General features: G+C 43.8%; 1 protein-coding gene across 1 annotated transcript in view; it reads left to right on the top strand.

Moving 5' to 3' along the window:
* Positions 1-21,881, top strand: part of RAB5A (RAB5A, member RAS oncogene family) — a 194,979-nt gene extending 173,098 nt beyond the window's left edge. Inside the window, exon 4 of the mRNA XM_044066234.1 lies at positions 20,051-21,881. Within this exon, the coding sequence (XP_043922169.1) occupies positions 20,051-20,163 (113 nt within the window). The 3' untranslated portion in view covers positions 20,164-21,881. The remainder of the gene's footprint in view (positions 1-20,050) is intronic.
* Positions 21,882-22,803: the final 922 nt, after the last annotated feature.

Raw genomic sequence — 22,803 nt, 5'->3', positions numbered from 1 at the left:
GGGTTCATGGCATCTTGTATTCTGGTGCTTCCCAATGCCAAACTGCATATGAGGAAGCTGCAATGGTATCTCAAAAATGTATGGACACAGCACTGCCAGGATTTGGACACTGTCATTCAAATAATACCTTGCATTCAAAAGGAATTTTTGTGGTGGGCTCAGGAATGTCACCTAAACAAGGGACTCTCTGTGACCCGGCCAGAGGCGAGTCAGATTCTAACGACAGATGCCTCAGACATAGCTTGGGAGCTCATCTGAATGGAAAGTGGATACAAGACAAGTGGCCTGCCAGACTACAGCATCTACATATCAACATGAAGGAGATGTTAGCAGTCCAGTTTGCATTAATGGCTTTCAAGGAGTTACTTCTTCCAGGGCAGGTGTTGATTCTAACAGACAACACAACTGTCATGTGGTACATCAACAAGCAAGGGGGAACACATTCTTATCCTCTATGCAGGCAAGCAATGATTTTGTGGGAGACTGTGCTCAGCTTGCAGCTAAATCTTCAGGCAAGGTTTCTGCCAGGAGCACAGAACTCCTTAGCAGATGTGTTAAGCAGGCAAATCATGGATCCCCACGAGTGGAAACTGGATCTTCATGTATTTCGAAATTGACAGTGTCATGGGGAACTCCAGACATAGATCTGTTCGCTTCTCCACTAAACCACCAGCTGCCAAAGTTTTGCACGAAAAGGTTTCATCACACAGCTTGGAAAGTGGATGCTCTTTCTTTCAGTTGGAAAAATCTTCATGTGTATGCCTTTCCACCTCTGCCTCTCCTCCCAAAGGTACTCCTAAAGGTCAGACAAGACAAGCCAAGGATGATTTTAATAGCTCCAGATTGGCCTCGGCAACACTGGTACCCATTACTGAGGAATCTGGTAAGGGAGCCTCCATGGCCTTTACCTTTGATTCCACACCTTTTGTCTCAGAGGGACGGTCATCTACTCAATGTCAAGCTTCACTCTCTTCATCTAACAGCCTGGCATATTCTGTTTTGAACCACAGCAGGTCTCAACTTCCTCAACAAGTTTTGAATGTGATTATGGAAGCCAGAAGGCCTAGTACTGCGTAAAGTGTATGCAGAAAAATGGAAGAGATTTTATTTTGGAGTGCAGCAAAGGATTTGGATGTTTCTGAGCCTAATTTGAGTGTGGCTCTTCAATATCTTACTGAGTTATTGGACAAAGGTTTGTCTTTCTCTTCCATTAAGATTCATGCTGCAGCAATTTCAGCTCACTATGATTGTGACCCACCATTGTTTTCTCATCCTTTGTACAAGCAATTTCTTAGAGGGGCAAAGAATATAAGACCCCCGTAGAGCTCCTACTCCTGCTTGGGACCTCAATTTTGTGTTGGAGAAACTTACTCTACAACCTTTTGAGCCTCCGCGACTACTGCTGAATTGAAATACTTGTCATGGAAGACTGCTTTTTGTTGGCCATTACTTCTGCAAGAAGGGTTTCTGAATTGCAGGCCCTTATGGCGGTTGAGCCTTTTGATTTTCCATAAGGATAGGGTATCATTACACTAATCCTTCCTTTATGCCTAAGGTGGTTTCTAGTGTGGCTTTAAACCAAACTATTCATTTGCCTACTTTTATGCAGATCCCCAAAATAGGGGAAAAGATTTTGCACACTTTAGATGTACACAGGCAGTTGCGTTATTATTTAAGCAGGACTAGGGATTTTAGGCAGTCTCAGCAGTTGTTTGTTTCTTTTGCTTTGAGTTCTCAGGGCAAGCCTGTGTCAAAACAAACTATATCTAAGTGGATTGGGTTTGCATTGCATTCTGTTATTCCCATCATGGGAAGGAGATTCCAGCGGGGATTAGGCCTCATTGCACTAGGGCTACTGCCACTTCAACAGCATTTCTAAGGGGGTGGCAACTAAGGATATTTTGGAGGCAGCTACTTGGAGTTCAGTGCATACTTTCTCCAAGCATTACCACCTTCCTCTCTATTCTAAATCCAGGGCTGGTTTTGCCACTGCTGTGTTGCAGGGCATTTTGGCAGCTCCTGCTTCATTATAGTTTAGCCATCCTCCCTTACCTCTGCTTTGGGATTCTACCCAAGTGTTAGGACTGCAGCAGTGTGAGATGAAGAACATAGTACAGTTTTGTACCTACCATAAATGTAGATGTTCGAAGATCCACATTGCTGCAGTCCAATTTACCCTCCCTCCTTCCCCTCTGTGTTGTGTGAGTAGGGTTCTATTTTTGTGAATTTGTATATATTGTACATATATTAGGTACAGGAGGGTTTGGTGTTTTTTTGGTTTTGGCCTTATCTTTTTAGGGTCTTCTGACATCTGGGGCAAGAAAAGACTGAGGATATGACGTCGGTCATGCGCATTTGTACCCTGGCGTCCTGATGTCAGACAAATGCGCCTTGACCGGCGTCAATATACTTTGGTATTCGGACCGACTGGGACAGCGGACTACCCAAGTGTTAGGACTGCAGCAATGTGGATCTTCGAACATCTACATTTATGGTAGGTACAAAACTGTACTTTTCTACTCCAGACTTTTTCTGCTACCCAGAAAAGAGGGCACCTGGCACCCCATACTCGATCTATCACTTCTAAACACCTTCCTGGTGATCCCAAAATTCAAAATGCTCACCCTCCAGCAGCTGCTACCTAAGGATGCTTGGCTAGCCACCCTAGATCTAAGAGATCTACCTTCATATTCCTATCAGGGAATCTTGCAGGAAATATCTCCGTTTCAGGGCAGGATCTCAGCACTTTCAGTTCTCTGCGCTTCCCTTTGGCTTATTTACTGCTCTGAGCTTTCACAAAATATCTGGCTTCGGCCATTGCCTTTTGCAGGCAAGGGAATATCAAGATTTACCCATACTTAGACTGCCTAATTCAGGCAGACAGCAAGGAAAAGCTGCTCAAGCACCTGGCCTTTGTAAAGTCCCTACTAACCTCCCTAGGGTACACAGTCAATGAAAAGAAATCCAAACAGGTGCCCACTTAAAGGATTATATTCCTGGGAGCAAGCCTGGCCACAGCATCCCAGATGGCATTCCTTAACCAGAAAAGCAAAATTTCCTGACAGCATTCTTCTCTCAACTAGCCACCAGGCTCCAGCTATCTGCAAGGAAGATCCTGCAAGCTCTGAGATTCATGACATCTTGCATACTACTCATTCCATATGCCAGACTGCATATGAGAAAACTTCAATGGTACGTAAAAAGCCTTTGGTGTCAACACTCTCAAGACCTGAAGACTCTTTTATACCTATAATTCCTTGCCTCAGAAAAGATTTTCTTTGGTGGGCAACAGCATGCTCCCACAGCAAGGAACTACCATTCTCACCACCCCCCGCCACCCAGACCCTCACCACAGATGCATCAGACTATGTCTTGGGTGCACACCTGGACGGCAGGTGCATACCGGGCCAATGGAGCCCACAGCAAATCCCTCTGCACATCAACCAAAAAAGCGATGATGGCTTTCAAGCCCCTTCTCTCCCCAGGGCTCTCCTGATCAGAACAGGCAATAGCACTGTAATGTGGTATATCAACAAGCAGGGAGGGACTCGATGTTCATCGTGTTTCACTGTTGCAGTCATTACACTTGGGTTATCCGCAGTCGGCCTGAATTCCAAAGTCCTGGTCCGGCGTCGGTTGCTGTCGCCTCTTCCCTGACGTCAGTGCGCCAGTGGTATAAAAGATGCAGCCGATGCCATTTTCTTCAGTTTTTTTTGCCCCAGATGTCAGGTGCCCCCAGAAGGGTAGGCTAAAAATATTGCTTATAAAAAAGCATGCACTAACATAAACATTACCTTCATCTACAAGCGCATACACCACATAGGTTGTATAGAATAGAGAAGTACAGATAAGTCCCAGCAAAGAAAGGGGGATGGTGGGTGGGTAACCTGGACTGCAACAGTGAATACACACAAACATCTACATTTATGGTACGTACACAACTGTACTATGTTCATCGTGTTTCACGTTGCAGTCATTACACTTGGGTTGAATCCCAAAGCTGAGGTTGGGTGGCTGGGTCTAAATAGAATTAGGAGTGGCTGAGGCCCTGCAGAACTGCAGTGGCAAAGCCTGCTCTGGATTTAGAGTAAAGAGGAAGGCTGCTGAAGTGGCTGCTGCTCTGGTGAATGTGGCCTAATGCCCTTAGGCACTGATTTGCCATGTTGTAAATAGCAGAAACGAATGCAGTGGCCTATCCATGTTGAAATAGTCTGCTTTGAGATAGCCTTTCCTTGTGATCCTGCAGCAGTGAATACACTCGAACATCTACATTTTATGGTAGGTACACAACTGTACTCTCCTACCCTCTATGCAGGCTGGCCATGACCGTTTGGCACACAGCCTCTGCCATGCAAGTCCACCTGTTAGCACAATTCCTTCCAGGTTCTCTCAACTCTCTGGCAGACCAATTAAGCAGAAATCTTCTCGACCCACATGAGTGGCAGCTCAACAGAAGAACCTTCACCCTAATAACTCAGAAATGGGACACCCCAAAGGTCGACCTCTTTGCCTCCCACATCAACCATCAGCTCAGTAAATTCTGCACCAGGGAGCATCACTGCATGGCTTGGAAAGTGGATGCCCTGTCCTTCCCCTGGGTCAGTCTGTCAGTCTGTGCCTTTCCTCCACTACCTCTCATCCCCAGGGTACTGCTCAAAGTAAAGGAAGAAAGACCAAGGACAATTCTTATAGCTCCAGACTAGCCTTGCCAGCACTGGTACCCCTTCCCCTTACTGCGCAGCCTGTCCCCGCTGCCACTATGGCATGTTCCTCAGATTCCAAACCTCTTGACCCAGAGGGAAGGGGAATTCATGCATCCCCTATTGCAGACACTCAACTTGGCAGCTTGGATTATTCCCTAACCCCCCCAATCAATCTGCCAACCTCAGGAAACAGGTTCTAGATGTTGTATGTGAGGCCAGACGCCCTAGCACTAGAAAGTCTTATGCTGACAAATGGAAAAGGTTCTGCACCTGGATTCAGGCCAAGGGAGCCAATATGGCACAGCCCTCCCTCTCTCTCTCATGCTGGATTACTTAGCTGACCTACTACTCAGTGGTCTCTCTTTTTTCTCTATTAAAATTCATCTCTCTGCTATCTCTGCTCATTTTCCCACAGAGTAGCCCCTTTTCTCACACCCCTTGATAAAACAGTTCCTAAGAGGGGCTAGCAACTTGAGGCCACCCAGAAGAGCACCAGCCCCAGCTTGGGACCTTGTGTTGGAAAAGCTCACCCTACCCCCCTACCCCCCTTTCAAACCAGCTTTTCCTGCAGAGCTAAAATTTCTCTCCTGGAAGACGGCTTTCCTTCTGGCTATCACTTCAGCCAGAAGAGTCTCCAAGCTTCAAGAACTCATGGCTGTGGAACCCTTCATCATCTTCCATGCTGACAGGGTATCCCTCAGGACTAACCCATCCTTCATGCCCAAATGCCCAAAGTGGTGTCTACTGTGGCTCTCAACCAATCCATTAATTTGCCCACCTTTTTTCCTAATCCTCAGAATAAGGGGGAAAGGATCTTGCACACTCTCTAGATGTGCACAGACAGCTCAGATTCTGTCTAGACAGGACTTAATCCTTCAGAAAGTCTGATTAATTGCCGGTTAGCTTTGCTACGGGGCAGAAGGCAAAGCCATCTCCAAACAAACCATTTCCAAATTGATAGCACACTGCATCCATTTCTGCTACAAACAACACGGAAAGCCACCCCCCAAGTGGGTCAGGACTCACTCCACCAGAGCAGTCTCCACCTCTGCAGCTGTCCTTAGAGGAGTCCTCACCAGGGACATCCTGGAGGCTGCCACTTGGACATCTGTTTACGCTTTTACCAAACATTACCACCTGCCTCTCTTCTCCAAATCCAGGGCAGGGCTTGCCTGTGCAGTCTTGCAGGGCATCCTAGCCAGCCCCTAGTTTCCTTCACTGCCTCCACCCATTTCCTCAGCTTTGGGAATCAACCCAAATGTGATGACTGCAACAGTGAAACACGAAGAACATAGTGGAGTTGTGTACACTTACCATAAATGTCGATGGTAGAGTGTATTCACTGTTGCAGTCCTGGTTTCCCTCCCTCCATCCCCCTCTTTTCTTCTTTTTCCTTACAAGGGACGTATTGGTATTTACTTTCTACTGGTGGGGTTCTTCCACCAGAACCTGGCACCTGCTTGGGGGCTCCTGATTCAGGTTAGGGCAAGAAAAACTGATGTAATGGCGTCTGCTACCTTACTTTATACTACTGAAGACCTAACGTCAGTCCTGAAGCGTCAGCAACCAAGCCAGAAATACTAAGCCTCTGGTATTCAGACCAGCCGAGGGCTACCCTGGCAAGGATAACCTGAATGCGATGACTGCAACAGTGAATACACTCGAATATCTGCATTTATGGTAAGTGTACACAACTGTACTTTCTCATTATACTTGAGCAGCGTGTCTATGACTATACAAACATGGAATTGATGATGTTCATCGTGTTACCCTGCTGCAGTCATCACACTTGGGTTATCCTGTCGTCAGGCGGTCCAGCATTCGGCCATAATTCCAAAGTCTTGATCTGGCGTCAGTTGCTGTCGCCTCTTCCCTGACGTCAGTGCGCCAGGGGTATAGATAATGCAACCGACGCCATTTTCTTCAGTCTTTCTTGCCGCGTGGTGCCCGAAGCAGTTCGCAAGTGCCGGTCGGCCGACTCCTGAGATTTTCGAATTCGAATTTCAGACCGAAGTCTTCTATAAAGCTAAGTACCCCGTTGGGGAAACTTTTCTTGCCTCAGACCGATGTCAGAAAAAGTTAACAATTGTATTTCTTGTGGGAAGCAAATACCTCATAAGGATTTTCATTCTTATTGCATACCTTGCCTAGGCCCAGACCACGACGTCACTTCTTGTCGGTTTTGTGCTAGGTTTAATAAGCGTACTGTTAAAAGACGCTTTGATTTTGCATGACACTACTTCGGTAGGAAATTTAACTACACCATGCCGTCGGAGGAACCGACTACCGGCGTGCACAAAAACGCAGGGATAAAGACACATCCCAGGCCTAAACCAGATTCCGAGGCCTCGGCCGATCAGGTCTCCGGTCCTCAGTGAGGCTCCGACGCAGCCCCTGACTACCGCAGATCTGGAATCCGAGATCGCTACGGAAATTTTGACAGAATGTACCAGGCCGACGCAGCCTTTTACTTCAGGCCCTTCCAACGACCTTGCTACTAAAGACGTCGGTATTACAGAAACGCCATCGGTTTCTGAAGGCATTTTCAAACCGACTACTCTCACCATTAAAACATTTTCTAAGTCGAAGACTCCTTCTAAATCTAAAAGGACTGCACTTCAGTCTCCTGTTCAAGGCCCCATGCCTAAGAAACAGATGCTCAAAATGGCTGAAGATTTTATTTCTTTAATCAGGGGTTCCCAGCCCCCTCCTGACAAAAGGCCTAGACAAGAGGAAGATTATGCATCCTCTGAGCAAATGTCTATTTCTTCAGACTCCTCTGAGGACCAAGACTTACTCCTCTCCTTATGAAGATTCTGATGCTGAGGACTCTATTCCCTCAGCTTCTCCTCCTGAAGACTACTCCTTTGGGGAAACTTTACACACTATGAGGGAACATTTTCACTGGGAAGGTCAGGACTACTCTGATTCAAAGAAAAGGCTCAGAGAGTTTCTTTTACTCCCCCAACACAGACCACTTGCCATCCCACCAGTTTTGGACATTGTGGATGATGTCTATTTAGAATCCAGTTTCAACCCAGACTCTCTACCTCCTGGCTAAGCCTGACAGATACTATAGAGTGCCTGATTCCCACAAATTTCTTTACAAAAGCCCTGTAGCTGACCCAGAGACCATCTCACAGGGTCCCAAGGGGGCTAAGGCTTCTATGGCTAAAAACCCAGTACCTTCTGAGAGGGATTCCAGAGCGCTAGACAGGTGGGGGAAAAAGGTTTACACTTCAGCCACACTAGCTATGAGGGCACTGAATTGTCAATTTCACATGCTTAAGTATCAGCAATTTCTAATCTCTCAGTTAAAGCAAAGAATAACCTCTCTCCCTCAACAATCTGAATTGAAAGAAGTACAGGATCTGTTGCACGCCACTGAGCAGGTGGGCAAACATACCTTACAATGTGGGTTTGATTCTTTGGAGGCCTCCTGCAGAGCAGCTGTCACTGGGTCCTGTTATACGTAGGCATGCTTGGTTAAAGGAATAAACTCTGCCTGATCATGTTAAAGCAAAACTACTAGATGCTCCCTTACAACAAGATGTTCTTTTTGGAGTTAAAGCAGAAGAAGTTTTGAAGAAAATGGAAGATAAGGCAAAATCTATGCAGACAGAAGATTTCCTACAAGTACAACCCCCTCGCTTCAGCAGAAACTGGCCAACAAAAAATTGGTCCTTTCCAGCCACTGACAGACCACAGAGGGGTAAATACAGACGCCCAAGAGGCAGAGGACAACCACAAACCCAGTATAAACCTCGCCAATGGGGATCTACAACACAGAAGGGAGGAGAAGACAGGTCTCAAACCACCAGAAGGCAAACTCAATGACTTGCACCTCATCTGGCCAAGCAATACTCTCTTGGCAGCCCCCTTGGGGGGAAAACTCGCACTTTTTGCAGACAACTGGCACATTGTCACAAAGGACAAATGGGTCCTAGACATAATTTTACGAGGATACGGATTCCACTTTCACACCTTGCCAATGAAAAGAGGAATGCCAAACCTGCCACAAATGCAAATTACAGCTCTCATGGGCATGAGAGCCATTCAACTGGTACCTACTCGAGAGCAAGGCCAAGGATTTTATTCAAGACTCTTTCTAGTGCCCAGAAAGGACAATGCCTGGAGACCAATTCTGGACCTTTCAATTCTAAACATTTACTTACAAGTACCCAAATTCAAGATGCTAACACTACAGCAGCTACTTCCCATGTTGGGCAAGGAAGCATGGCTAGTAACATTGGACCTCAAGGAGGCATACCTGCATGTCCCTATCAGACAAAGTTGCAGAAGATACCTCAGTTTCATTGCAGGTTCAACCCATTACCAATTCTCTGCACTGCCCTTTGGCTTATCTACTGCGCCCAGAGTTTTCACAAAATGCCTGGCACCAGTAATTGCATACTGCAGACAAAGAGGAATTCAAATATATCCATACCTGGACGACTGCCTCATCCAAGCAGAAAGCAAAGACATTCTCTTACATCATCTGGCCTTTGAAAAGCATCTACTAAACTGCTTGGGGTACACAGTAAACGAAAAGAAGTCAAAACTAGTACCCTCACAAAAAATGACATTCCTGGGTGCCAGCTTGAATACAACGGTCCAGAAGGCTTATCTTACACCAGACGAGCAACTACAACTGACTCAATATTTCAAAGACAATGGCAACAGAGACCCAATTAACTGCAAGAAAAATTCTGCAGGCTTTAGGCTTCATGGCATCTTGCATACTAATAATACCATTTGCAAAGCTGCATATGAGGAAATTACAGTGGTACCTAAAAAGCGTATGGTCTCAACACAGCCACAGCTTGGACACAATGATATCTCTCATTCCCTGCCTACAACAGGAATTTCTATGGTGGTCACAGGCATGTCACCTCAACAAGGGTCAGCCTTTCACCTTGCCTCCAGCCAGGCAAACTATCACAACAGATGCATCAGACTACGCCTGGGGGGCACACATGGCAGGACAATGCATTCAAGGCCTATGGACTGCAGATCAAAGAAATCTGCACATAAATCAAAAAGAGATGCTAGCTGTACAGAAAGCTCTGACAGCCTTCAAGGATCTATTGCATCCAGGACAACTTGCAATAGATGGACAACACCACAGTAATGTGGTACATAAACAAACAAGGGGGTACACATTCTTACCCTCTATGCAGGCAAGCAATGACCTTATGGAACACAGCTCTGGCCTACCAAGTCCAGTTACAAGCTCAATTCCTGCCAGGACAGAGGAACACATTGGCAGACGACCTCAGCAGAAACATCAAGGATCCCCATGACAGAAACATCAAGGATCCCCATGAGTGAAAACTAGATCCACAAATATTTGCAATGATAACTCAAAAATGGGGCCTTCCAGACATAGACCTGTTTGCCAGTCCTCAAAACTATCAACTGACAAAATTTTGTACAAGGACATTTCACCATCAAGCTTGGAAAGTGGACGCTGTCTCTTTCAGTTGGAAAAACCTGACAGTTTATGCCTTCCCTCCATTGCCTCTCCTCACAAAGGTTCTTTTGAAAGTCAAAAAGGAGAGACCACGACTGATTCTCATAGCCCCAGACTGGCCACGCCAGCACTGGTATCCGCTATTGAAAAATATGTCCCACAGCCCACCATGAATATTGCCTCAAATCCCCCATTTGCTCACACAACAAAACAATCAGATTCTTTACAGCCAGCTCAAAACTTCAAATCTGCATGGCAAATCATCTAAACATCCAACCAGCACCTCTTTCACAAGCAGTTCTGGATGTTATTCTGGAAGCCAGGAGGCCAAGCACCAGGAAGGCTTATTCGGGCAAATGGAAAAGGTTTTGTGCCTGGAACCAAGCTAAAGGCCAAGACACAATTCAGCCACACATTCTACAGTATTTAGCTGAGATGTTGCACAAAGGACTTTCCTTTTCCTCAATTAAAATCCATGCTTCAGCTATTTCAGCTCACTACAACACGGATCCACCTTTATTTTCACATCCTCTTCTAAGGCAGTTCCTCAGAGGGGCAAAAAACATTAGACCACCCAGGAGAGCTCCTACACCAACATGGGACCTCAATTTTGTTCTGGAAAAACTAACGCTACCTCCCTTTGAACCAGCTTTCTCTGCAGATCTACAGTTCCTATCATGGAAGACTGCCCTGTTCCTAGCAGTAACTTCAGCTAGAAGAGTCTCAGAGCTACAGGCACTAATGGCAGTGGAACCTTTCTTCATTTTTCATCAAGACAGAGTTTCTCTACGGACTAATCCTTCCTTTATGCCTAAGGTGGTTTCCAGTGTAGCTTTAAATCAAACTATCCACTTACCCACCTTCTTCCCCAATCCATAGAACAAAGGTGAGAGACTCCTGCATTCCTTGGACATTCACAGGCAGCTTTGTTACTATTTGGACAAAACTAAGGCTTTCAGAAAAACTGACCAGCTCTTTGTATCCTATGCTACAGCGTCTCAAGGGAAGGCTATATCAAAGCAAACCATTTCTAAATGGATAGGTCATTGCATATGTTTCTGCTATACCCATCATGGGAATCCAGTTCCTGCTACCATTAGATCCCACTCTACCAGGGCAACAGCTACCTCTACAGCCTTTCTCAGGGGGGTTCCAACCAAGGAAATTTTAGAAGCTGCAACCTGGAGTTCAGTACACACCTTTACCAAACACTATCACTTACCTCTTTACTCAAAGTCCAGGGCGGGCTTCGCCACTGCAGTTCTGCAGGGCCTTATAGCCTCCACTAACCCTCTATGATACCTCCCCCCTACCTTAGCTTTGGGATTCTACCCAAGTGTGATGACTGCAGCAGGGTAACACAATGAACATAGTATAGTTTTGTACCTACCATAAATGTTGATGTTCGAGTGTTCACCCTGCTGCAGTCCAGGTTACCCCCCCTCCATCCCCTCTGATCTACTGGCTAAATCTCTTCTATGCCTTACTGATGTATTTGCTTATAGCTGAAGGGATTCTGTGTTTGTGCTGCGGTTACTCCTTTTGGTACTAATTTCTGACCACCTTTTTGGGGGCACCTGACATCTGGGGCAAGAAAAACTGAAGAAAATGGTGTCGGTTGCATTATATATATACCCCTGGCGCACTGTGTCAGGGAAGAGGCAACAGCAACCGACGCCGGACCAAGACTTTGAAATTCCGGCCGACTGCGGGACCGCCTGACGACAGGATAACCCAAGTCTGATGACTGCAGCAGGGTGAACACTCGAACATCTACATTTATGGTAGGTACAAAACTGTACTTTCTTCGTGTTTCACTGCTGCAGTCATTACATTTGGGTAATCTGCTGGCAGGTTGCCCTCAGTTGGCTTGAATTCCAAAGTTTTGGGTCCTGCGTCGGTTGCTGTCTCCTCTTTCATGACGCCAGGTCGTCAGGGGTATAAAACATGCAGCCAACGCTATTTTCTTCAGTCTTTCTTGCCGCGTGGTGCCCGAAGCAGAAGCATTTCGCAAGTGCCAGTCGGCCGACTACTGAAATATCCGTGTTTGAGTTTCAGAACCGAAGTCTTCAATAAAGCTAAGTACCTCGTTGGGGAATCTTTTTTCTTGCTTTTTACCGATGTCAGAAAAAAGTAATAATTGTATTACTTGTAGGAAGCAAATACCTCATAAGGATTTCCATTTATACTGTATTCCTTGCCTAGGCCCTGATCACAACGTGCCTGGCTGTCGGTTTTGTGCTAGATTTAACCAACGCAGTATTAAGTGTCGGTATATTTTTGCATCTAAGTATTTTGGAAACAGATTTAACTACCCAGAGATATCGGATAGCAATCCGACTACCGGAGTACATAAAAAATGCAAAGAAAAGGACAGAGAAAGGCAGTCGAGATCCAAAACCAACAACAAAGCTTCTCCTAAGCCAGTTGCCAGTTGCCCATTCACCGGTACTCAGTGAGGTGCTTTCGCAGCCCCTGATACCCACTACCTTCGAGTCGCAGGCCTCTACCGACACCCATGTGGAGTCTGGCATGCCACAAGATACTCAAGGTATTGGACCGACGGATGTATCTCCCTCGGATGGGTCTGGAACCGCTGAGCAGGCACCGGCTTCTGAGGGTGTATTCAGACCTCAACATTTTTATATCAAACCGACATAAGCTGCAAAACCAAAGGCAAAGACCTTCAAAAACTAAAAAACTGACGCTTGAGCCACGTGCACAGGCCTCTATGCCTAAAAGCAGATGATCAAAATGGCTGAAGACCTTATTACCTTGATCAGGGTTACCCATCCCCCCCAGATAAGAGGCCTAGGCAAGACACTGACTATGAATCTTCAGATCAGGTTTCTATTTCTTCTGATTCCTCTTCTAATCAGGAATTATCTTTACCTCCCTATGAGGATTCTGATGCTGAGGAGTCTATTCCATCTTCATCTCCTCCCGAGGATTATTCATTTGGATTAACCTTGCATACTTTGAGGGAGCATTTTCACTAGGAGAGTCAAGACTTCTCAGAATCAAAAAAGCGGCTCATGGATTTCCTCCTCCTCCCTCAGCACAAGCCTTTAGCCGTTCCCCCTGTGTCAGACATTGTGGATGATGTTTTTTTGGAGTCAAGCCTGATCCCTGACTCTTTACCTCCGGCTCCCAGTAAGCCTGACAGGTATTACAGGGTCCCTGACTCTCATAAATTTTTATTTAGAAACCCTGCTGCTGATCCTGAAACTATTTTGCAGGGTCCAGAGGAAGTTAAGGCCTCAACAGCAAAAAATCCTACCCCCTCCGACAGAGATTCAAGGGCGCTGGACAGATGGGGAAAAAGGTTTATACATCTGCAACCTTGGCAATTAGGGCCTTAAACTGTCAATTTCATATGCTTAAGTACCAACAACATGTTATGGGATTGCTGAAACAGAAAATGATGTTGATTTCAGAATGTGCAGAAAATAAGGAATTGCAGGAATTATTGCATGCAGCTGAACAAGTTGGAAAGCATACTTTGCAATGTGGTTTTGATTCTTTATAGGCCTCCTGCAGGGCCGCAGTTACTGGATCTGTGATTAGGAGGCATGCCTGGTTAAAGGAAAAAAAATTGCCTGATCATGTTAAAGCTAAATTGCTAGATGCACCTTTACAGCATGATTCTCTGTTTGGTATTAAGGCAGAAGAGGTTTTAAAGAAAATGGAAGACAAAGCTAAGTCTATGCAAACTGTTAAAGATTTCTTACAAGTGCAGCCACCTAGAGTCAGTAGACACTGGCCTACAAAAAATCGATCCTTTCCTGTATCAGACAGAGCTCAAAGGGGCAAATCCAGATGCCCTAAGGGTTCCAGGTACCAGGCTCAAGACTCATACAGGTCAAAGCAATGGGGCGCATCCACCTCCAAGTCTGGGGGAGATAAAGCGCAAACCTACAGAAAGCAATCCCAATGACTTCCCTCTGCCTACACCAAGCACTTATCTGTTGGTAGCACCCATAGGAGGAAAATTAGCACTTTTTGCACAAAATTAGCAATTAATAACCCAGGACAAGTAGGTACTGAACATCGTATCACAGGGGTACAGATTCCATTTCCGCAATAACAAATGGTTGACCAGACCTGCCAAAAAAACAATGGGCAGAGGCACAGAAACAGGTTACGTCCCTCATGGATATGGGGGCCATTCAGACAGTACCAGAACAGGAAAAAGGACAAAGTTTTTACTCAAGACTGTTCTTGGTACCCAGAAAGGACAAGGCCTGGCGGCCAATACTGGATTTATCGATTTTGAACACATACGTGGACATTCCAAATTTCAAAATGCTCACCTTGCAACAGCTTCTGCCCATGCTGGGCAAGAATGCTTGGCTGGTGACCTTAGACTTAAAAGAGGCATACCTGCATGTCCCAGTAAGACAGTCGTGCAGAGGATACCTCAGATTCAAGGCTGGCTTAATGCATTACCAATTCTCTGCACTGCCCTTTGGCGTATCTACTGCGCCCAGGGTCTTTACAAAGTGCCTGGCACCAGTAATTGCATTTTGCAGACAAAGAAGTATTCAAATATATCCTTACTTGGACGACTGTCTCATTCAAGCAGAGAACAAAGACTGCGACACCTGGCATTTGTGAAAAGACTTCTAGCATGCCTAGGGTACACAATAAACGAAAATAAATCACAACTGGTACCCTCTCAAACGATAACGTTCCTGGGTGCAAGCTTGCATACAACTGCCCAGATGGCTTACCTCATGCCAGACAAACAAAGGCAACTGACTACTTACTTCAAACTGATGGCAACAAAAACCCAGTCTTCTGCAAGACAAATTCTGGAGGCTCTGAGCTTCATGGCATCCTGCATCCTACTAATTTCATATGCAAGACTGCATATGAGGAAACTGCAATGGTACCTAAAAAGTCAATATTCACACAGTCTGGAAAGAATGATTCCTCTCGTCCCCTGCCTGCTACAGGTGTTTCTATGGTGGGCAAAGGCCTGTCACCAAAACGTGAGACGGCCCTTCACTCTACCCCCTGCCAGCCAAACCTTAACAACAGACACATCAGATTATGCCTGGGGGGCCCACATGGCAGAAAGATGCATTCAGGGCATATGGGCACCAAATCAAATGCATCTACATATCAACCAGAAAGAGATGCTAGCTGTTCAAAATGCCCTAACAGCCTTCAAGGACTTACTTCATCCAGGACAACTACTGATAAAGACGGACAACACCACAGTCATGTGGTATATAAACAAGCAAGGGGCCACACACTCATACCCCCTTTGCAGATTAGCCATGGTACTGTGGGACACAGTTTTGACCTACCAAATAAATCTTCAAGCTCAATTCCTGCCAGACGATTTAAGCAGAAACCTTATGGATCCTCACGAGTGGAAACTAAATCCACAAGTATTCAGTATGATAACAGAGAAATGGAGGAGCCCAGACATAGATCTATTTGCCTTTCCTCAAAATTATCAAAGATTCTGCACAAGGACTTATCACAGACAAGCATGGAAAGTGGAAGCCCTATCCTTCAGGTGGAAAAACCTGTCAGTTTACGCCTTCCCTCCTCTGCCTCTTCTACCCAAGGTCCTCCTAAAAGTCAGGCAAGAGAAGCCAAAGATAATATTAATTGCCCCGGACTGGCCCTGCCAATACTGGTACCCAATCCTAAGGAACTTGTCTCAATACCCAGCTTGGACCTTGCCTCAAAGATCACAACTACTGTCCCAGCAAAACAATCGGATCCTGCACAATCAACTACAGACTCTGAACCTGGCAACATGGCTAATCATGTAATCATACGAGCGACACCTCTCAGTAAAGCTGTGATGGATGTCATTTTGGAAGCCAGAAGGCCTAGTACTAGAAAATCTTATGCTGGCAAATGGAAGAGATTCTGTGCTTAGAATCAAGCACCAAGGAACTGATACAGCAGAACCACATATTCCTCAGATATTACAATACTTAACTGAGGTGCTTCACAAAGGCCTATCTTTCTCATCAATCAAAATCCATGCCTCTGCCATTTCGGCTCATTACAATACAGAGCCACCAATCTTTTCTCATCCTTTACTAAAGCAGTATCTTAGAGGAGCCAAAAACCTAAGGCCTCCTAGAAGATCACCATTACCTGCATGGGACCTCAATTATGTGTTGGAAAAGCTCACCCTGCCTCCATTTGAACCAGCCACTATCGCTGATGTAAAGTTCTTATCATGGAAGACAGCTCTGCTACTAGCAATTACTTCAGCAAGAAGAGTTTCAGAGCTACAGGCCCTCATGGCTTTGTAGAGCCTTTTATCATAGTTTACCCAGAAAGGGTGTCTCTAAGGACAAATCCTACTTTTATGCCCAAGGTGATTTCCAGTGTGGCTCTTAACCAAACAATTCATCTGCCAACTTTTTATCCAAATCTGCAGAACAAAGGGGAGAGAATTCTGCATTCCTTGGACGTACACAGACAGCTAAGATTCTACTTGAGCAGGACAAAAGCTCTAAGAAAAACTGAGCAGTTACTAGTGACATATGCTGCAGGATCAGAAGGAAAGGCGATCTCAAAGCAGACACTTTCAAAGTGGATAAATCACTGCTTCCATTTCTGCTGCTTACACCATGGTAAACCTGTGCCCAGGGGCATTATGTCTCATTCCACCAGAGTTGCAGCTACTTCAGCAGCCTTTCTCAGAGGAGTACCAATCAAAGACATTCTAGAGGCTGCTACTTCACACCTTTACAAAGCATTACCATTTGCCTCTCTACTCTAAGTCCAGGGCAGGCTTTGCCACTGCAGTGCTGCAGGGCCTTATAGCCGCACCTAATGCTGTTTAGCTCCAGCCTCCCAACCATAGCTTTGGGATTCTACCCAAATGTGATGACTGCAACAGTGAAACATGAAGAACATAGTGCAGTTGTGTACACTTGCGTTCGAGTGCATTCACTGTTGCAGTCCACGTTACCCTCCCGCCATCTCCCTGTCATTCTGCAGTGTATCTTTCCTTCTCTATCTTCTACAACCTATGTGATGTATTTGCTTGTAGATGAAGGTAAAGTTTATATTGATGCATGTATATATATATATATGTATATAATATTGCTACCTTTTGGCGGGCACCTGACATCGGGGGCAAGAAAAACTAAAGAAAATGACGTTGGCTGCATGTTTTATACCCCTGACGACCTGACATCATGGAAGAGGAGACAGCAACCGACGCAGGACCCAAAACTTTGGAATTCAGGCTGACTGAGGGCAACCTGCCAGCAGATTACCCAAATGTAATGACTGCAACAGTGAATACACTCGAACATCTGCATTTATGGTAAGTGTACACAACTGTACTTTCTGCATAAGTACCTCCATATTGGGCAGTTTATTGTTAAGACTCCAGGCGTTGAGAAGGGCTACCTTGATTTTGTCCCATTTGTGATTTGTTAGCCAAGTATGCTCACTAGATGATCTCTGCATAAAAAAGGCATGGTGGAGGCAGCGGAAGCCCTTAAATGAGAGGTGCAGGCCATCCTTTGCAAAGCTAGGAGTATTGTTGATTATCTCATCCAAGGGAGATGCATACAATTTCATCCAACAGAGATGCATACAAGAGCCCTTTGGAATGACGCATGCTGCTTAGCCCGTTGTTGAATGCAGTTATTTCCTTCAATCTAGCCTTCATTCTAGGTGATGAAAGATGCATCTCAAAACCAGTGTCTTTTACTTAACTGAAGCATGTATAACAAGTTTCCAAGTCCTTCTGCTTGTCTTTCATGTTATTTGGCGTTAGAGATGTTGCATGTGAAATGAAGATTTTGTTTAAAACTACAGCTGCAGTTCAGTTTCCGTTCTTATGGGTATCAGTTTATCAGATGCGGAGCAGGATAAATTTTCAGTGTATGTGGAATTTGTGTTTTGCTACGTTTGTGTGGCTGTGGAGTTAGTATATTTAAGAAGGGGAGGTATGGGGGCGTATGGATTCTTGCAAAAAAAAAAAAAAAAACATTTTTGCTTTCCTTTTATTAATTTATTGGCCTTGCATTTGTATTAGTTTGGTATAGTGCTTTGTGTTCGGCTTTTAGTGGTCTGAGTCCTAGTGAGTCTATTCAGGAAGGGCAAGAAAGAGAGCAACAAGTGCTGGAGGGTTAAAATGAGTGAGCTGCTTATGTTATGGTTAGTTTCCAGAGGTAAAACGACTATGGAAGAAGGTGGCATTAATTTCTGAGCAACTGTTCTGGAAGCCAGTATAGGGCAATGGGATTCTTTTTTTTTAATCTGGGGAGTGGATTCCAGTGAAGGTTTCTCACAAGGGAAAGAAAGAGATGAGTTGCTGATAATGGGGATTTTAGTTAAAAAGTGAATGGTGTAGTATTGGAAAATACCAGTTAGCATGATCAGAAAGAATATTGTTTGTAATTGTTAAACTCCAGGTCGAGCTGTTAGGAGATGGAGGTTGGTGAATGGCTGGAGAAACCTAACTAGGTGAAGAGGTAACTTACAAGGAGATGGTGGTAAAAGCTTGTGTCATAGTGGTCATTATTACCTGATTTTTTATAAAGATATTTCTTCTCTGTCACTTACTCAGTTTTAGCCTAACTACTGTCTCCTGGTTCCCCAATGAGCCTGTTCATTCTCCAGGGCGAGAAGCTCCTATGGACCTGTTCATTCTCTGGAGAGAAAGCCAGGTGGACCAGGAGTATGAGCTGTCCACATATTTGAGGGTTGGCTTCAACGGTGTCCTAAATTCACCACTTGTGCTCATCAGTGCATCAGGGAAAAGTGGGCCTGTTGTATGTTGTTCATACTTCTGTATATGGTACAGCCAAATCCTTCTGTCCCTCGCAGAGAGTAATTTTCTGTGACCCCAGTGGTTGTACTGCAGTGTGTTCACCTAGATACATATCCTTCTTCCCTCCCGCTCAAGAAATGTGAGCAGACAGTGGAATTCCAATCACCTGCATCATAGAGTTTTATCCCTCCATGCCAGTGGCTCTGACTAAGATCTTCTACTCTTATGAAAAGGGTGGAGTTGGTATGTGTATCCTCTCCAGTTTGCTTCTTCCTCCAGTTGTAGATGTATTCTGTCACGGTGAACTGGTTTGCCTAAGAGTTTGGCATAGAGGGTTGCTGGTTGAAAAGATTCAGTGCTCTCTTTTCATTGTTCCATGATGAGTGTATCCTAATGTTTAGGACAGGAAAAAGCTTAGGTGGCATTGCAGTACCTGCTAGATTATGTCCTCTCTTTTTATTGTATGTTTAGTGCCAGCTGCTGTGCTAGTCGGGGGGGGGGGGGGGTATGAATTCTATCTTCTGTTATTTTATGCTGAGTGTTTGTGATCTGGAAAGGGCTTGTTGAAACTACCGCTGAAATGTTTGTTTCTGTCAGAAATATATCTGATATGTTGTGCTTTTGCTGTACACTGTACAACTTTGGGGAACGCATATGTTCAGTAATATTGCTTGTTTTGAAAGTCATTTATTTCTTCTCTGTGTACATGCTTAATCTAATTCAGTTTCTCATTCCCAAGATGCACAAACTCTTGTCAGTTTACGTAAGGGATGTCTATTAGATGTGAGAGGAAACCAGAGCACCTGGCAAAAACCCATGTAGACAACACTGAAGGTGCACTGACCCCAGTCAGGCGGCATCCAGACAAGAATTAAACTAGAAGTCAAGTGCAGTTGGGCAACATCACTAACCACTGAGTCACTGTGCACTGTGAAAAATTACCGAAGATGCTGTAACAAATGTACTAAATGTGTAGTTTAAACAAGTTTCATTCATGTTTTGGGCTGTTTATAAGTTGCAAACACTTATTTGCATACCTTACCTTTAAATTTTGTTTCAGACATTGTTTTCCCTTATTAAAGTGTTTTGATTTTTCTCTTGTAGCCAAGAAGCTTCCCAAGAATGAGTCACAGAGTACAGGTGCAAGTGCAAACCGAGGAAGAGTAGATCTTACTGAGAGTACTCCACAGCCCAAGAACCAGTGCTGTAGCAACTGAACTAACTGGTGCTTGCTGTAAATGACATCCTGAAAAACCTGCTTCCTAACTGTCAAGTAACCAAGGAAATGAGGTGTTAAACTGGCCCAGTGCAACTTCCATGTAGAGAAGGGACTTCGTAATTACAAATTCTAATAACTATATTTTGAACTGTTACTTTAAAGTTACCAACTGCATGTATTCACTACCTGAAATTCTGTTTCAACAGTAGCCGAAGTTTGCAGTTTGCACCCTAAAAAATGACCATTGTGAATGAAAGTTCAGTTGTATTATGTTGTTACTGCTAAAACTAAATATTATTTATGGACCTGTAACTAACCTAACCTGTCCCCTTTCCCCAGGCACTGGCAAGGATTATATGCAGCTAGTTGACAAGTGTGGTATTTGTCTTTAAACTTGTTTTCTTGAATTTCTTGCTGGTCCCCCCACTTGTAAAGGAGAAGTTATCTACAGAATGTGTACAGTGATCGCTATCAGCAACTTTTTTTAAGAATGCATTTTTTTATCATTAATTGCCAATGATGTTTCAAAAGCAGCATTAATTATTCAATTTGTAGAGATGCATTGTGCTGTCCTATACTTTATAAAAATGTTTGCACATTTCTCAAGCATTTAACATTTCACACATCAGCTTAAATTAACAGTTGACAGTAATTCATATGAAACTGAATCCATTTTAAGATGTCTGTTTAGACTCTACATGGCAAATGTTTTACATGACCAGCCATCTTTTGACTTTTCTTTTAGTAGTGTGAAATTAACACAATGTATTAAATCAGATCATGTTACTTTTTTAATATGTAAGAAGTCTTAGCATGGTAAAATTAAAGCTGTACATGTTTAGTCATTCTAAGTCCTCAAGAGTAAAAGTGATAATTTTTTTTTCAGGGATCCCAGGAAACTATTCCGTATTGACATAGAATTTATGAGAAAGAATTCTAAAAATGCTAGACCTCATGATGTTCATTTTGTTAGCAAAAAGTTTCATGAAAGTTTTGCTTTTCAGAACTGTTAACAGTTCTTTTGCAGTATACTTTGTCTGTCTTTGTACATTTCTGTAGCCGTTAAGAACTCCATTAATGTAAATTGTCATAGATGTAAGTTCCTGTAACAGATGACATCTGTGCCATGTAAATGCCTTGCAGTAACAAAGAATTGTACAGCCTGAAATATGCTGTCCTTAATGGAAAAATTAATTCTTGCTGCTGTTGCCAGGATTTCATTGGAAGCTGGGATACTGTTCTGTAAAAAAAAAAAATGCACTTAACTCTGTACGCTGCATTTGCAGTGATGAGTGCACTCCCTGATGTGAGATTACATTTTATGGACTAATTGATTAACTTGTCCATTCTGATTATAGCTATAATATACTGTAAATAGGAGTATTGCAGCATAGTTTAGGTTTACTATTTTGTGTAATATTAGTGCATAGTGTTCAAAGGCAACTGTACAGTTACTAAAACAGATTTAAATATTTGTTTTCTGTTCAAGGATTGAAAAGTCCTCCTTAAAAGTTCAAAGTAATCAATGATGATCTTTGTATGTATGTAGCGATGATTGGCAGTTGTATCCTCCAGGATTAATTATGCTCATTTTTGTATATTGCACTAATTATTTCAGTACGTATTTGAATACTTTACTGTATCTTCACTATATGAAATCATCAGTTGTCAGAGAATGGTTTAATCTGTCTAACTATTAAACTGTTAGCAAAAACATCCATTTGCATTTTAAATTTACAATAGAGGGGTGGAATTTGGGGTCAACAACAAAGAAAATTAGTGCAGTTGGCATTTAGTTTTTATAGTGAGTTACTAGGGCATGAATAAAGTGGTTGACAAACAGAAAATATTGTGATTTTTATTTTTATGGATTAAGAGGTTTTGTGTTGATCTGTGTAGATTTCATGGCAGCTGTTAACTGTTCCATTGCAAAACGCAGCTTTCAGTTTTGTGTTTTGACAAATCTTTGCTGTCTGGTGAATGGGATTGCCTTAGATTGTTCCTGGTTCAGTAGAACAAGGGTTTTGGTCTGCATTATTCAAAAGTGTCTCAGTCATTTGCCACCTCAGACTTGTTTTCTGCTTCTAAGGTGTCCTGGTTAGTGTTTGCTGTCTTAGCCACTTGTTTACTGAGTTCTTCCTTGCTGCATTCTTTGACGTGTTCTTGTGTTTGAGAATGTAAATGTTTTAAAGTACTAAAACTGACTGAATATCGAGTGGTATTTTGGATGCACAAAGGGCTTAGTTGAATTGATTTTACTTCATGCGATTGTGCTTCTTTAGTAGCACAGTTTCTTAGTAGTGTTGTTATTGTAAAATCGCCTTCCTAGAATGCATATTTTCTTAGAGCTGGAACTCTTTAGTGGATATTGTTTGTTTTAAAGCTATTCTGGCTTGAGTTTTTTGAGCGGTCCCTCCAAGGCGTTTGGTTTAGAATTTGAGTTATATATTTCAGTACAGACTGACATTTGTTTGAAAAGCCCTTCTCCTGTTGATTTATTTGGAAAGAAATGTACACCCTCCATACAATTTCTGTTTCAAAAGTGACTGCTTAAGGTACAGAAGTTATCTTGTTTGACTTGAAGTTGCCTGCTACTCACTGAGGGTGTGCTCTGAAATGTCTAAAATGAAAGGAGGGT

Source organism: Protopterus annectens, chromosome 3.part1 (genome assembly GCF_019279795.1).
Source record: "Protopterus annectens isolate FY-2018-M chromosome 3.part1, PAN1.0, whole genome shotgun sequence".
Taxonomy (NCBI): domain Eukaryota; kingdom Metazoa; phylum Chordata; order Ceratodontiformes; family Protopteridae; genus Protopterus; species Protopterus annectens.
The sequence above is the reverse complement of the archived record's forward strand: the minus strand, read 5'-3'. Positions and strand labels throughout refer to the sequence as shown.